General features: G+C 40.2%; 1 protein-coding gene across 4 annotated transcripts in view; it reads right to left on the bottom strand.

Annotated features, from left to right (window-relative positions):
• LOC131051859 (uncharacterized) overlaps positions 1–16,232 on the bottom strand; it is a 101,681-nt gene that overhangs the window by 41,801 nt on the left and 43,648 nt on the right. For all 4 annotated transcript variants that reach the window (XM_057986461.2, XM_057986464.2, XM_057986462.2 and 1 more), the window contains 2 exons: positions 4,594–4,764; positions 4,334–4,450 (listed from right to left, as the gene is read on the bottom strand). In XM_057986461.2, coding sequence (XP_057842444.1) covers positions 4,334–4,450; positions 4,594–4,764 — 288 coding nt within the window. The remainder of the gene's footprint in view (positions 1–4,333; positions 4,451–4,593; positions 4,765–16,232) is intronic.

The raw sequence follows: 16,232 nt of genomic DNA, 5'->3' as shown, positions 1-16,232 counted from the left end.
GGTCCCACGGATACCCATTTCTACCACAGCTGGGTGTCTACCACTGCTCAAGGCTAGTAACATCGGGTCAGTCGAAGGGCTGACGGAAACCTCCACCTGTGGTGTACTCTTCGAAGCGGTGGCGGGAACCCCTACCTGTGGTGCACTCGACGATGCGGTGGCGAGAACCCATACCTGTGGTGCACTCGACGCTGCGGTGCTTTGCACATTGGTGAGGATGGCAGTCCTCAATTGTGGCATAGAGTCTAGAAGGTCTTTTACCTTTATCGACACCTCCATCTGCAAGATTTGCCCAATGATGTTATTTTCCGCTTCCGTACGGGATGATGTACTCGCCACCTCGTTGTCCCGTCGTTCGGTCGTCATCTCACGTTCAATATTGGCCTTTGCCTCCCGTAATCTCTCCTTCTCCGTACGGGGGTCGGGATAAGTGGCTTTTTTCGTCTGGGCGCGGGTGATCGCCAGTACTTCTTTCTCACCAGTCTTCTCAGCCTTCTCAATGTTGAGGAGATTAACCCCTGCCTGCGGGCAATTTGCGTCCTCATGGTCGCCTGGCCCACACCAACGGCAGAGGTGCTGAGGGGTGGCTTCCTTCGTGCAATCACGAGCGAAGTGCCCCCACTGATTACAGGCCCTACATTGGATAATTGGTTGGCCCTTGGCGTCATACTGGATACGGCTTCCATTATTGTTATTGTTGCTATTCCTTCCGCCGCCGCGTCTGTTGTCCCGGTATCCTCCAGATGATGCCGTTGTGTTAGTATGTTGGCCGGTACCCGCTGGTGCGGATGTTGTGGCCTGCTCCGTGAACAACACCTGGTTCGTGCTTCGGGTTTTCATATTGTATGGGCACTCCTTGGTGGAGTGTCCCATCACTTGGCAAATCTCACAGAATGCCTTCTTCGGGCAAGTACCCCTTGTGTGTCCGTCAGTCCTACAGTCTGTACACCACACTTCATTTTCTTCCGTCTTACTTGTACTCCCTTTCATGGCTTTGAATTCTTTCAACATTCGTTCCATGTCCTTCTGGAGCGCGTGTACATTTTTACCCGATTCGCCACCGCTACTGCTCTCCCCGTCAAAATCTTCATCATCATTAGATGAATCTCTATTACTTTTCTTCTTCCTTGATGTTTTATATTCGCTTTCTAGATCCATCGCCCTGATATAGGCGTCATCATATGACGTCGGGGGTACAATCTTCATTTTTTTTCGTAGGGAGGATTTCAATCCTTCCACAAACCATCGTTTTTTTAAGCCGTCAGCTGGCTGGCTCTCCATTTTACCCAAGAGTTCTTTCAGCCTCCGACTGTATGCCCGTACTGTCTCCTTAGTACCTTGCTTGGTACTGTATATCTCTGTCACAATTTCGTTGTCATCACGAAGCAACCGGAACTCCTCCGTGAATTCCTTCTGTAGGGTAGCCCATGTGGCCACTTTTTTCTTATCTACATCGGAGTACCAATCTATGGCGACTCCTCGTAACGTGGCTGGAAACTGCTGTACCCAGTCGTCGTGGTCTGTTACTCCAGTGGCGGACCAAATGGTCTCACATGTACGGCAGTGCCGTAAGGGGTCTTCCTTGCCGTCCCCTGTGAACTTTGGTAACTTTTGTTTGCTCGCCATCCCTTGTCGTCTTCCTGGAGGCGGTTGTGTCTGTGTCTGTGTCCCTGCGCTGCTACCTCCGGTAGTGTTGGTGGTGTGTCCTGGAGGTACGGTGTTTTGCCTGTCGCCTATGGCACCTACACCCGTACTGTTGCCCTCCCCTTCGTTTTGACACACTCCTACTCCTGCTTCCCGTTGGTGATCTTCACTCCGTGGCGTGAGGGATAAGTTCCTAAACTGATCCCGAGTCTCCTCGACTAGATTTCGCCGTAACCTTGTTTCTTCTAAAAATTCTTCGTGGCTCCGCGTCCTACGATGATCTGGCGACGCGTAGAAATTTTCGTCGGCCTCTGCACCTTCCGTGACACCTCCTTGGTTCCCCTCGGGCCCCCCTTCGGCAGGTCGTCCTTCGGCAAGTTGCCTCAGCCTCCGTCTTCGTTCTACTTGCTGCTCCAGAATCAAAGCCCTCTGCGCGGCCTCCCACTCGTTCGTTTCCGGTTTTCTATTCCTATCTTTATTCAATAGGTTTGACATTAATTGTCACACATCTCCATAACTTCTCAATTCTTAAATCAAAACATATCTTTATTAATTCATCTGCTCAAGGACAACTCATGTCAATGACACTTTTATTTGAAAATAAGTTCACAGTTCAATTCCCTCCTGGCCTGGCGCCATCTCTCTCCGTGTCCCGTCAGCTGTTCTCCTCGTAGCGTTGCAGGATTTGTTGTCGTCGTTCCTCCTGGGCAATCTCCTCCAGGTGGGCCTGCTGTGCCAGCGATGCCTGTGCAAGCAGCTGGGGGAGGTGGTTCATTAACCGGTTTACTGCCGGGCTAACCTCCAGCGCTGTCCACACGGCACTTGGTGGGGTTTCTGCCTCCGCCGCTTCTCGTCGAACGTATGTCTGAATGGCTACCTGGAGCAAAATCGAGAATTCTCGCGTTGCCGTGTCTTCTCCCGTGTACAGTTCTGTCTGTGCGTCGTCGGCCTCCGAGTTTACCTCACCAACGAGTAGGCCCATTGTGTCTGTGCGCCATCCGTGTCTTCCCTTCCCGAGTTTGTCTAGGCAACGGCGCCAAATGTTTGCCCTCTTGGGTAAACGGTTAAATGCAGAAAGTAAATGCACAGAACATAATGGAAATATATTAAATAACCAGCCTTTATATTAATTCCACAGTCCATGTACAATAAGTGCTTATAACATTACATCTGACACGACTAACATGCTCCTCCTTCGAAGAAAAGGTACACAATATATAATACCCGAAGGGGCGCGACACAACCGTCGCGACTCCAACTACCTACCCGTCGGCTAACTAACTGACCGCCGTAACTCATTATTACCGACGACAACATAAACATAATATACCAACATAACATAATGATTATTCTCGTCAACAGAAGCAATCTTAATATTAATACTACATGGACTGTGGAAAACTCATGCCAACTATGCAAAAGGGAGACACCAATTTGCAGCCCCTTCATCAAGCAGAAGGAAAAGAACCCCTTATGAAAATCTGTGTCTTTTATTCAATTCATCACATTGAATTAGTAGCTGCATGACCACTTCAAACTTCTAACCTCTGTTACTAAAAAAGCTTCTTGACCCAACCCTCTAGATGCATCTCAAAACCTTGTATTACATAGCTCATTCATATTTGCAACTTCAGTATAAATTAATTCATTTAGCTCATGAATTTATTAAACAATATGGCCTGGTAATCCTAAGACAAATGACATGACACATGTCTTGGCCTTTTTGACACTTAATTCTGAAGTATTATGATTCCAAATTCCAATGACAACATTCTAAGGTGGCATAGGATATCCAATAAATGATACAGCATTGATGAATTAAGGGTAAAACAATTGAACATTATGAAAATTATGTGTTCCTTTAAGACAATGACAGATTGGATCAATTAATACAATATTCAACCATTGGTAAGATTCGAAGAACCTGAACGCTTGAGCAATCTTTGCAAATGCATGAATATGTTGATGAGGCAAGGAGAAATCCCTTTGTTTTTAAACATTTTCCTTGTGCTAACCGAAATGAAAAACAGTAATATAAAATTGGGGTATAATAAGCCCATCCAAAAAAAGTTTAAATTTCAGTCCAAATCACAATGTCTCCTAAAATTTCCTTACGCAAGTAGAATCAAAACCTGGAAAAGAATAAGTCTGATGTCGAGCTTGAGATTTATCTTCTATCCAAATTTCAGGCCAAATAAAGAGCTAAAATGACTATTGAAAAAGATAAAGTTGAAGTCTCTACAAAATGACAGAATCTACATAATGAGATATTCCTTTTCACAAAATTTCATGTTAAAATGAGAGAACGTGAACTATTGATGAAACCCAGGCGTTGGCTTCAAGCATTCACTAAACTCTATGTTGCTAAAGATTAAAAGCCTTCTCCAAATAAGAGTGTCCCATGCCCTGATGCCATACAGTCAGAACAGGTAACAAGAGATTTAAAAAGAAAATTAAAAGCCAAGAGATTGTAGTCCTGTTTGTATAAGTTTAAGTTATTTATAGTCCTTTTTATTTTGGAATTGTTTTGCACCATAATAAGGGTTAAATTCAAGTTCTAATGTAATATGCTTTGTGCCGGCTTTGTGAAATGATTTTAGTCTAATACAAATTCTACAATAGAAAAAATTATGGAAGTTAGGTGTGTCAATTAAAGATAGCAACTAGTAATAAAGAGAAGTTCCATTACCAAATATAAACCTTCCATTGGTGCATTAACAGCACCTTTCAGCAAGGCAACCATCAACCAAAATGCATCCTCCTCGCTCATATAAAGAAGAAGTAGACCTGCTAGAAATCCCATTCCCTGAATGATATATGCTTAAGTCAATTATAGGAGCAAACACACATACAAAAAAGCAGGAAAACATGTCTGAAAAATTTTAACATTATTGAAATTTTAATCCAATAAAATAAACCTATTTCATCCTGCTCCAATGCCATGCACACCTGGACATAGCCCACTTCTCTATCATACACAGAATAAGCCTTCAAAACATTATACAAAGACCTTTGGCCAGGCCCATGTCTCTGTTGAAAGTACACATGGGATGGAAAAGTGCGTGAAATATCCCTGATGATATCTAGTTCTGATGCTGACGTCTCATACAACACCAATTGCTGCAAGATAAAGTAAAAAATGTCAGTAGTATTATTCTCTTTGTCAGCACTAACTAATTCTTCCTTCAGAAATTTATATGGACAAGAAGAGGATGTATTGGCCACTAAATTTACTTTAGTGTGGCAATCAAGATCTCAACTTACTACAAGCACTTTTTGCCCAGGATATAGCAGATATAGATTAGCAAAATACTCAAGAAGAAAAAGGCATGCCCGTAAAGAAGCAATAAAAATATAGTCTTTAAGGGCCATCTTACGACTTTAAATAATGAGTTCCTATAAAGCCTTGCTACAAAATGACTATCTATTTTTACTAGTCACAAAAAGTCAACTTAGTATTTAAAGCCATTGCTATTTTGGTTGATTTGACACTGTTTTTTATTATCCATGATAAGAGTTTAAAACTGAACAAAATCAGAGTTTGGTCAGAAAACGGATTTATGCAGTTTATTCCAAACTCTCATAAACATAACTTTGCCAATGCAACCTCAAAACTCCAAAACTATTGTCACTCGTTATAAATGATAATGCAAAATTATCAGAGTATGTCAACATGAGCAGATGCATAGAAAAGTGATTCCCTCAATAAAATAAAGGCAAATTATAGAAAAAATTTATGTACAAAATGCAAAATTATGTAGAATTTCTAAAACATAAGCGCCTTCAGTAATGCAACTTCCAAGACTTCCTGGAAACGAGGAAACAGAAAAGCAAGTGTCTGCTATGTTATAAATATAAACAATAGAATTAATTCAGTACAAAGCAAAACAGGCAGACATGAAAATCACATTTATGTTTATCTAGAGCATGTTTTCCTGAGATTGTCCTATCACTGTCTAAATATGAAAAATTAGATTATCATATGCATGTTTCAAATGGGAATGCACATTTGGATGCTTTCTGGGAGAGAAGATTCAAGGGTTCAGAGGTATATCTTTTAGTTTTACACATTATTGTGAGACTTTTAAGAAAGTGGAGAACAGAAAGTGATTTTTTAACTCAATTCTGTACTGTCCCCTAGTTGGGGTATGCCTGGATTTGCTCAAAAGTAACAATTCCAACATATATTTCATTCTACCAAGAGCCTTCTATAATTAACTCATCTTATAGTTATTGAGCTTATGAGTAAATGAGTATTTAACACTAAATGAAATGATAAATGATATTGCTACTTGGCCCTAATCAATAGTTCATTCCTCAAACCAACCATAGTAGGGATTGGAGAAAAAGGAAAGGAAAGGGGCTTTTATAGTCCAGGATGCCAGTCATCTATGTATGGGTCTATAGATGGGTTAGAGAAGTATGGGACTACCTCGCACTCCTTGCAGGAGGTACCTAACTGCACTAACAAACTGTTGTGCATGTCGCATGCACACCCCATTTTCTTCAAACAGGGACCCCCGTTGCTCTATGTGAGAGAGGAGCATGTGACGTTGCTATTTCCAAAAGCCACTGAGTTTGGTGTTTTAAGAGCAGAACCATTAGGTATTGGGCCAAATCGAACAAAATGAAGAAACCCCAATAAGTTGCAAGCTTCACACATAGCCGAGTTTTGGCCTAGGGCAAAACCTGATGTTGCATTTCGGGTCAAAGCCAGTGAAATGTCGGGTAAAAAAAACCCTCGATTTGCCTTGAAATAACCGGCGTCTAAACCCATTTTGTGAGGATAAAGATGCAAGAAGATAAAAATCGCACATTTTCTCTTAAAACCCCGAGTTTCTCCTAAGTCGAAAAGAGCAAAGGTCAAGGGAGATGTTTTAATTGCCCCAAAAAAATAATACATTTCTAACAAATGGTCGAATTCCATAAACAAGTGATTTTGGCGTTCAGAACAAAGTTCGGCATTTTCATAAACTTGGAGAGATGAGAAGAATGAAACAAAATCGCACATTTTGTTTAAGCATCTTGAATTCACTGGGCGTTCGTCATCCACCAAACTCGGCCTTATCTTATGATTTGCGAGAAAAGAAGGAACCCTAAACTTTGCGCAAATCATCCAAGGAGCCCAAATTCGCTATGTAAACCAAGTAAAGCAACAAAAAATATAAATCAAGTGTGTTCTTCAAAAAGGCCGAAAATGTTCTAAAATAAATCGCGCAATTTCATTAGAAAGCCTAAGTTCTAGCTTACCGGGTTCGCCCCTTGACACCCCTAGTACCAGTCCAGTCCGGGTCCCTGGTTCGAGTCCGGTCCAACCTTGGTTCGACCAGGGTTCGCTAAAATCAGAGGTGGTTCAACCTGACTCGAACGCGGGCGGACCAAGGTTGAACCAGGTCGAACCCGGGCAAACCCAAGTCAAACCTGGGCAGCCCAAAAAGCCATATTTTATGCAAAATTTAATTATTTTTTGGAATCTGCCATGTAAAAAGTGAATTTTATACCCTAAAAGTGACTTTTAAAACATAATCTTGGCTCATTTCTCCTCATTTGTGTTGCAAACAAAAGTGTTTTGACAGCAGGTTGAAGAAAGGGTGAACAAAGTTTGGCTTCCAAGATCAAATAGGAGGAGTTGAAGACTAATTTTTGAAGCTTCAACAAGTGTTGCAGCATCATTTCCATACATTTGCAAACTCCCATTGGCTACAAGAGGTAGGTTTTTAAACATTTTTTTCCAACTATTTTTGTTACACAAATTGTCAAACATGAAACATTAATTGTTTTTGTTTTTTAATATGTTTATGTTATTTCTTGCCATAGGAACTAGAATGGCATCTACCTCTTCCTCCATTGGCAATGAACAAACAATTACAAAACAAAGAAATGATCCAAATTCTCCCTTATGGAAGTATGTTGACATTTTAAAGCCACTTCTAGGAGGTGGGGGATTCCGTTGGAGATGCCAAGGATGTGGTATTGAACGTAATAGTTCATATTATCAGGTGGTAGGCCATTTGTGTGGAATAAAAGGAAGAGGCATCAAAAAATGCCCTGGAAAAGATGGTAAACCTATACCAGATGCGACAGTGATGAAATATATTAAGGACCATGAGGAGGCAAAAGAGAGAGAAGCCCGTAGATTGAATCAAACCGCACCAAAGAAAACAAGGGGTAATCCCTATGTTGTAGTAGAAGACCACCCCTTCTTTTCCACAAATGAACCTGAAAGTGATCCACCCTTGACACGCAAAAGAACAAAGGGGCCTTTAGAAACCGCATTTCAAAATGAGAGTAGAGACATAGCTGACCAAGATGTAGAAAGGTGCATTTGTGCAAATGGGTTGGCTTTCAATGTTGTTCACTCCCCATATTGGAAGCAAATGATAAAAAGTGTTAATGAAGCTCCAAGAGGGTATAAGGGCCCAGGTTATGAGAAGGTACGTGGAACATTATTGGACAAAGAGGTGAAGAGGGTCGAAGATGCATTGAAACCCATAAGGGATTCATGGGCTGAGACAAATGTAACAATTGTTTTAGATGGGTGGAAAGATGCTAAAAATCATCCCTTGATCAATGTCATAGCAGTGTCCCCTAAAGGGGCAATGTTTTTGAAAGTTGTGGATTGTGAGGGCTAAGTAAAAAATGGCCAATTATTGCATAAATTCTCATCTCTGCCATTGAGTAAGTGGGACCTCACAATGTTGTCCAAGTCATAACAGACAATGCAAGAAATTGTAGAGCTGCTGGTTTGTTGGTTGAGGAACGCTATGATCACATCTTTTGGACACCTTGTGCGGTCCATTCACTTAATCTTATCCTACAAAGGATTGGGAATAAAATAAAATGGATCAGAGATGTATATGCAGAGGTTGAGGACATCCAAATGTTCATCACAAACCACCACATGTCTCAAGGGATTTTTAGATCCTTTTCGAATTTGGAGCTATTGAAGGTAAGTTAAATAGTAATTTAATTTTACATTTTCTGATTTCTTTAATTTCAATGTTCATAATATCATTGTGTAAGATATATTGTTTATTCTTCTTTAAAGTTTGGCTTTATTTTTTAATCATTTTGGCATTAATTTGTGTTATAGGTTGTTGAGACTCGTTTTGCATCAAACACAATAGTCTTAAGACGACTTGTGAAAGTTAGAGTGGCACTATGCAATATGGTGATCAGCAACAATTGGATTGTATGGAAGCAGAGTAGCAGTGAGAGGGCAGAAAAAATTAGGGAGAAAATATTGAATGAGAAATGGTGGGATCTTGTTACATATTTCCGAAGTATCACTGAGCCCATTATGAGCATGATTCGCTATACCGACATGGATAGGCCTTGCATTGGTGAGATTTATGATGGCATTGACTCAATGCTTGAAAAAATAAAGTTCACTATAAATGCAAAAGAGAATGACCCCGAGGAGAAGTTCTTCAAAGAAGTGAAAGCAATTATTGTAGAAAGGTGGAATAAGATGACCACTCCTTTGCATCTTCTTGCCTATGCCTTGACACCAAAGTACTATAGCAATCAATTTCTTGATAAACCAGGAAAGATTCCACCATGGAGAAATCTAGAAGTATCTGATGGGTACAAGGCAGCATTTCTTAGACTATATCCTGATGATGATTTGCGAGATATTGTTACAAATGAGTTCATAGAATTCGCAAACGGGAATGGTCTAAGTGTTGATGCACTTCGTCATAGATCCAAGAAGGATGCTCATAGCTGGTGATACTTCCATGGTGCATGCTTCCAACACCTACAACCCCTCGTTGTAAAAGTTTTATCACAAGTTTAATTAATTAAAATTTATCACAAGTTTATTTGTAGTTTACTTTGTCTTCATAGGTTGCTAGTAATTTTTAATTTTACTTTTATTAATGTATAGCTTTAATTGTTTACTTTGTCTTCATAGGTTGCTAGTTCATCTGCTTCAAAAAGAAATTGGAGCACATACTCTTTCATCTACTCAGTAAAGCGCAATAGGTTGCTATCATCTGCTTCAAAAAGAAATTGGAGCACATACTCTTTCATCTACTCAGTAAAGCGCAATAGGTTGCTATCAAAAAGAGCGGAGAATTTAGTATATGTGCATTTCAACCTACGTCTTCTTTCACACAAACAACGTGATTACACACAAGGGGAAACGAAGATGTGGGATATAGAGCCAGAGCATACTAATTTGGATGCTCCCGCTTCTCAGCTTGTTGCATTGACACTTGATGACTTGGAGAGCGAGCAAACTTATAGCGCAAGTGCAAGTGGCATTAGCTCATCTAATGTCAATGTCAATGATGATGAGGAGGAGGAGGAGGAGGAGGATGAATTAGCTAATCCATTTGATGATTAAACTTTATATTGTTGAAAGTTGAAACAATGATACTTGAATATTTTGTCATTTTGATATTAAACTTGATATATATGATGCTATTATGGTATGATCATGATGCTATGATTACAAGTTTATGTTTGTTTTGTTGTTTATATGATGCTATGTGAAATGCTAATCTTAGTTCATGCTTATAGGCTGCACAAATATTAATATATATATATATAAAATTTACATGTTTTTGTACTAATGAACCCAAACCCCTTTTCAAAATTTTGCCGTACCGACGTACCGATTCTTAGAACCCGAACCCGAACCGGCAAGCTAGCCTGAGTTTTAGGGGGCAAGTACAAATCTAAAAATCGCACCTTTGGGGCAAAAATCCCGAATTTCATAAGGCATAAAGGTTCACGTTTTTAATAAAAAATGCCAAGTTTCAAACTAAAGAAGCAAAAAGTCGCACATTCTGACTAAAATAGTCAAATTCTTCCAAGGACAGGTTAAAAGCTAAGTCGAATGAAAATCACACATTTTTCTTAAAATTCCCAAATTTCTCACAAAATGAAAGAAAATTGCACTTAAATAGGGGGGGGAGTTCGGCATTTTTGTTTAAAAGTCACAAAACCAAAGATCTGTGTTTTTATAAATTTCGCGAGAAATGCAGAGGGTTCGCCTAAACTTTGTAAAAGCATCTTGTTGTTCATATTTGATATATTTATAGAGAGAGAGAGATAATTTCGTGCTCAGGGGAGATGATAGCCTTATATCATCTATGGTTGGGAGGGCAACAATGATCTGAATCATTGCCCGTGGTTAATCGAGCACACCCTATGATTACTGTGCATGGTCATCTTCTTGTGATCCTAGTATTATAATGATATTCAACATGGTTTCAAAGCAGATTCTTGAAGAGCCATTGCCATAGTTAGTGCATCCCCTCTGTCTTGAGGAGGAGCTTGAGCTTAAGAGTGGAATGATATGACAGGGGATAGAGTTCATCTTTAGATTGAGTAGAGAGAGATTCTTGGATACAGGTTATAGTTAAGGACGTTGCCAAGAATAATAAGAAGGAAGTTGGGGCCACTTCTTTCCAGCTAGACTTTGATGATTCTCTTCATAGAAGTGACATTTCTATCTTCAGCCTTGGAAACTTTGTAGATTTGCATCTGTCAATGGCAACTGAAATACGAGATCGAGAACTTCATTGGATGATAGGACCAAACTGATCAGAAAAGTCTTCTCCCTACTACCACATTTATCTGATAGTATATGGTGCATTGCTTATGATCATGTTATTTGTCTATTGTATGCATTGGACTAATGGTTGCCTTCATGTTCATGAGACTAGAATTGCCCATGTGTAAGGTTGAGTCCTGTAGCCCTTAGCTATGATTACATACAATTTAAGACATCTAATTTATCCTTATCAATTTTTTGTTATGAACTATGTTTAACAACATATTATTACAAGTGTATGTGCAAGTGTATGTGTGATTGCAGGGGACAATTGAAGACCTTAGTAGTTAAGGTCGGCCTGTTGTTATGCTCCTTACAAGGGTTGCAAGTTTATCCAAAGCTAGATGGAGCTTGGATAAAGAGATAAGTATTTATCTTGGTCATTATCTCTTGAGTTTTTTTGCTTATCATAGTCAGCCTCTTATTTGTATTCCTATATGTACTATAAGAGTTATTTGCCTCATTATGCTCTTGTTCTTTTCCTTGGTCCTTAGAATGGGTTTTGTAGGAAAATAAGTATGATGCATTACGAATCCGGCCGAGACATTTGTGCAAGGCTCGATCTTATGAGATTGATGATTCAAGAGGGAGGCCTATATAGCTTGTCAGGACGCTCAACCCTAGCGTTGATATCTACTTATGACAGCTATGACATCGGAAACTTGTCGCCTTGCCTATCTTGAGAAAGACGGCTACAGATCTTTCTAAGAGCACAAGTGCACTTATAGAAGTTGTGCACTTGACAGGAGTGTCAAGAATTCCTTGCCGAGCTGTGACAGTAGGTCAAAGGTGGTCTTGAATCCAGCACATTCAGCCATGTGTGGATCATGCCAGATGATGTTATGAGTTGAGATACTCGGAGACATGGGAGTCTCTTGGAGCAATATGTCTTCCATAATTGGGAGCATGTGAGCAGGGTATGCTTCTGTGACATAGGGAGCAGCTAGAGGATCTACTTCAATTGACTTCTGAGGATCTTGGTTATATTTGTTCAAAGGGAGTGGACCATGTCGAGATGGTTTCTCTAGTGATCAGGTTGGAAGGTTTTATGTTGCCACCTAGGTTGTGATATTCCTGGATATATTGATTCCGATTGGGCAAGATGTGTCACTGATCGGGAGAGAACCTTTGGTTGTTGTTTCAATTTGGGTTCAGCTATGATTTCAAGATGTGTCACTGATCGGGAGAGAACCTTTGGTTGTTGTTTCAGTTTGGGTTCAGCTATGATTTCTTGGTGCAGTAGGAAACAGTCTTCAATAGCACTGAGCTCCACAGAAGCCGAGTATCTTGCAGCATGTGTGGGAGCACGAGAAGCAGTGTGGCCTCGGAAGCTTCTTGTAGGATTGTTTGGAGAATCCTTAGAACCTACAATTATCCATTGTGATAATCAAAGTTGTGTAAAGCTTTCTGTCAATCCTGTATTTCATGACAGAATGAAGCATGTGGAGATCAAGTATCACTATGTTAGAGACATGGTGGAAAGGAATGCTATTCAGTTGAGATACATTAGTACTGATGAGCAAACAACAAACATTCTCACCAAGCCTCTCTCCAGAGTAAAGTTTGTGTACTTTCAAGGTAAGCTTGGTATGGTGGAGAGTGAAGCCCTAGCCGAGATTGAGTCTCAGCTTCATTGATTTGTTTATATATATACTAATGTATTCTTATCTTCAAAAGATGTTTAAAGTGTAAACTCTCGTTAATACATTTCTCCTTGAGAGAGACTTGAGGTGTAAGCCCTTATCTCCACCCTCTGATATGGTTCATGGTGGATGTCATGTGTGTGACGGCCATGACAACACCACGTGAGAGAGTTCGTGGTGATCTTCTTGTACTTGTGTGTTTACCCTCTAGATGAGCCATGGTGAATATCATTGTGAGGTGACGATCTCACAATGATGAACACTTGTGCATCTTACCATCATTGTGAGGTGACAATCTCACAATAATGGTTGATATCTCGTGAGGTGATATCTATGGATAAGCCATAATGGTGGATATCACGTGAGGTGATATCTATGGACAAGCCATAATGGTGGATATTACGTGAGGAGATATCTATATATAAGCCATAATGGTGGATATCACATGAGGTGATATCTATGGAGAAGCCATGATGGTTGATATCACGGTGAGGTGATATCTATTCTTCACCATCCATGGGAGAAGCCATGATGGTTGATATCACGATGAGGTGATATCTTCCCTTTCCACATATGGGAGTAGAAATTGTGGTCAAACATCATGATGAGTTGATATGCTATCACAATGAGATGATAAATTTCTTTCATACACATGAGTGTAGTCATTGTGTTAGTCATCACATTGAGGTGATGTGACTTATAGACATCTAGAAGGATTCCTCTCTAGCTAAGAGGAAGTGTTGAAGTTATAGCTATGGTTGAATCCTTCCCTTGGCCGACATAGCAAACATGATTGTCTAATTGGCCTATCGGCCTTAGACAATCATGAACCCGTGTATACTCCAAAGAAAGCGGGTAATATACATTATGAAGCGGTTTTGTTTTAAGTCCTTAACTAAGCATCAGTTAAGACACACACCCATCACCCATGGTTAGACACGTCTCCTCATTGATATTGTCCACCACCCCTTGATGAAGGACCATGTTGACCTTGAAGAAGCCAACTCTTCATGAAGAGTCACCATGGCATGTATAAGAGGGGTGCTACCTCTTTCATTTGGTGAATTTGGAAGATACTCCAATCATGTGGAAGATTTCCTATATACAGTCTGTGTTTATCATCAGCAAGTTCGTTCATCATTCACAGCAAATCGACTTCCACAGCAGATTGACTTTTATATATCTCAGATCGAATTAAATTATCATCAGCGAAATCATTCCTTGGGAGAGCGAATACACTACTTGACAGATCGTATTCTTTCTTGGCTGGTCGAACACATTCTTCATAGGTTGGATACATTAATGCAGTGCCGACTGCATACACAGTTGTGCATTATAAATTGATTTGAGCATATAGCTTCAAGGAGTGAAGCGATTCACATTGGCCTTTGTACTTGATCATTGTAAAAGCATCTTGTTGTTCATATTTGATATATATAGAGAGAGAGATAATTTTGTGCTCGGGGGAGATGATAGCCTTATATCGTCCATGGTTGGGAGGGCAACAATGATCTGAATCATTGCCCGTGGTTAATCTAGCACACCCTATGATTATTGTGCATGGTCATCTTCTTGTGATCCTAATATTATAATGAAATTCAACATAGATGAGTATCTCCGGTCTGAAAATCCTTCATCCCCGTGAAGATTGCACTATCCTTGTCAAGTTGTGAGGGTGTTTCTAGCAAAACAAGAATCGATTTGTGGAAATTTGTCTACCCGTAGCACTAGTTATTCCTATCATTGCACTTAGGATCCCTAAACCCTTCTCTTTTGATTTTATTTCCCAACTTGAGAATCACCATCGTTGGATGCAAACCAGCTTGTTGTAAACGTAAGGCCCCTTGTGTTACCAACAAAACACATCAACCGTTGAACTATCCCACAGTCATGACCTGACATTTGGAACTTTGAGGTTGTCCCCTTTAATCAACTAAAACAGCATTAGGGATTCCTTACACAAGAGAGGATAGGATACTCAACAAGAACATTCTATTCTCCATTGGCCGGAGGGAGTTGGTTATCCGACTTTAGCAACGTCAACACAAACGAGGCGTACATACCTTACCCCCTTGTGGGATTTGAACTTGTGACCTCTCTTTCAAGAGCACAAGTTCTCCACCACTAGGCCAACTCAGGCTGTACATGAGAGGGAAGCATAATAGAGCGCTTGGAGACTATTCAGCACAATTAACCCAAGAGCGTGACATAGGACCCCTTGGCCCACAAATGGCAAGAACCCTTATCCATCCAACATGGGATGACCTACTTAATTTGTGGAAACCAGTCTGCTGCCTCTCCCAATTGTGTCTCCTTATCCATATATGATTACGTTTAGGCTATATTTTCACTTCCCACAACCAACCATCGTAGGGATTGGAGGGGAAAGCACGATACGGCATCTGGAGATTGTTCATCACAAGTAAGCCCAAGAGCGTGTGATAGCACCCCTTGGCTCACTACTTAATTCGTGGGAACTGGTCTGCTGCTTCTCCCTAACATGTTTCCTTCTAATCCTTACATGATTGTTGTAGGAGAATTAGTATATTGAATAAATAATTAAAGAGCCTAAATAGATTAGAAAATTTCATTATTAATTATGTCCAAATATATAAAGATTATATATTAAACCAAATCATCACACTGCATACCACAGTCACTTGCTAAATTATAAGACTGCTATTTTTCTGAAGGCTGATTATTTATCAGATCTGACCTCCTTCAATGAGTGCAGATTATCTATAATGACTTCTGATTCTTTTCCATGCCTTCTCTCAAACGAAGATCTGCCTTATATATCTCTCAAGACAGATGGAGGGACACATCTCTTTGCCAAGATCGCCACCCTTCCAAGTGGTGTGTCCCTTCCAACTGACTGCTACCCTTGTTTACATATACAAATTTCTTTATATGAAGAAGGAAGTGGGCCATGATTCTTTTCATAATAATTGCTGTTTTGCTTACCTAATTGATAAATACAACCTTAATTGCTCCACTCCTTATCATGGTCGGCCTTATTATATAGTGATCACCTTTTATTATTTAAACTTCTATATTGCTGCACTTGACTTATCAAAACCCTAGTCGGCTCCTGAAAGGAGTTAATCCAGGTCGGCCTCCTATGTTGAAATGCGATTATTTTATTTTTATTTTATTATCTTCTTTCTTGGTTGGCCCTTACGGGGACATGACAAATTCTTTTGTGGTTACAATGCAAAATAGAAAATGAATTTTTAATTCAATTTGGCTATTGTTGTGAGGTATTCACACATCGCCCCATTGCAAATGGGGACCCCCACTCTTTTCTGCTTCTTAGGTTGTGTTCGAGTCTTTTTCTTTTAGCCTTTGCATTAGAGAGGTATAGGTGCTCAAATGGCTAG

This window comes from Cryptomeria japonica, chromosome 3, assembly GCF_030272615.1.
Source record: "Cryptomeria japonica chromosome 3, Sugi_1.0, whole genome shotgun sequence".
Classification (NCBI taxonomy): Eukaryota; Viridiplantae; Streptophyta; class Pinopsida; order Cupressales; family Cupressaceae; genus Cryptomeria; species Cryptomeria japonica.
This window is presented reverse-complemented; position numbering and strand designations above follow the sequence as displayed.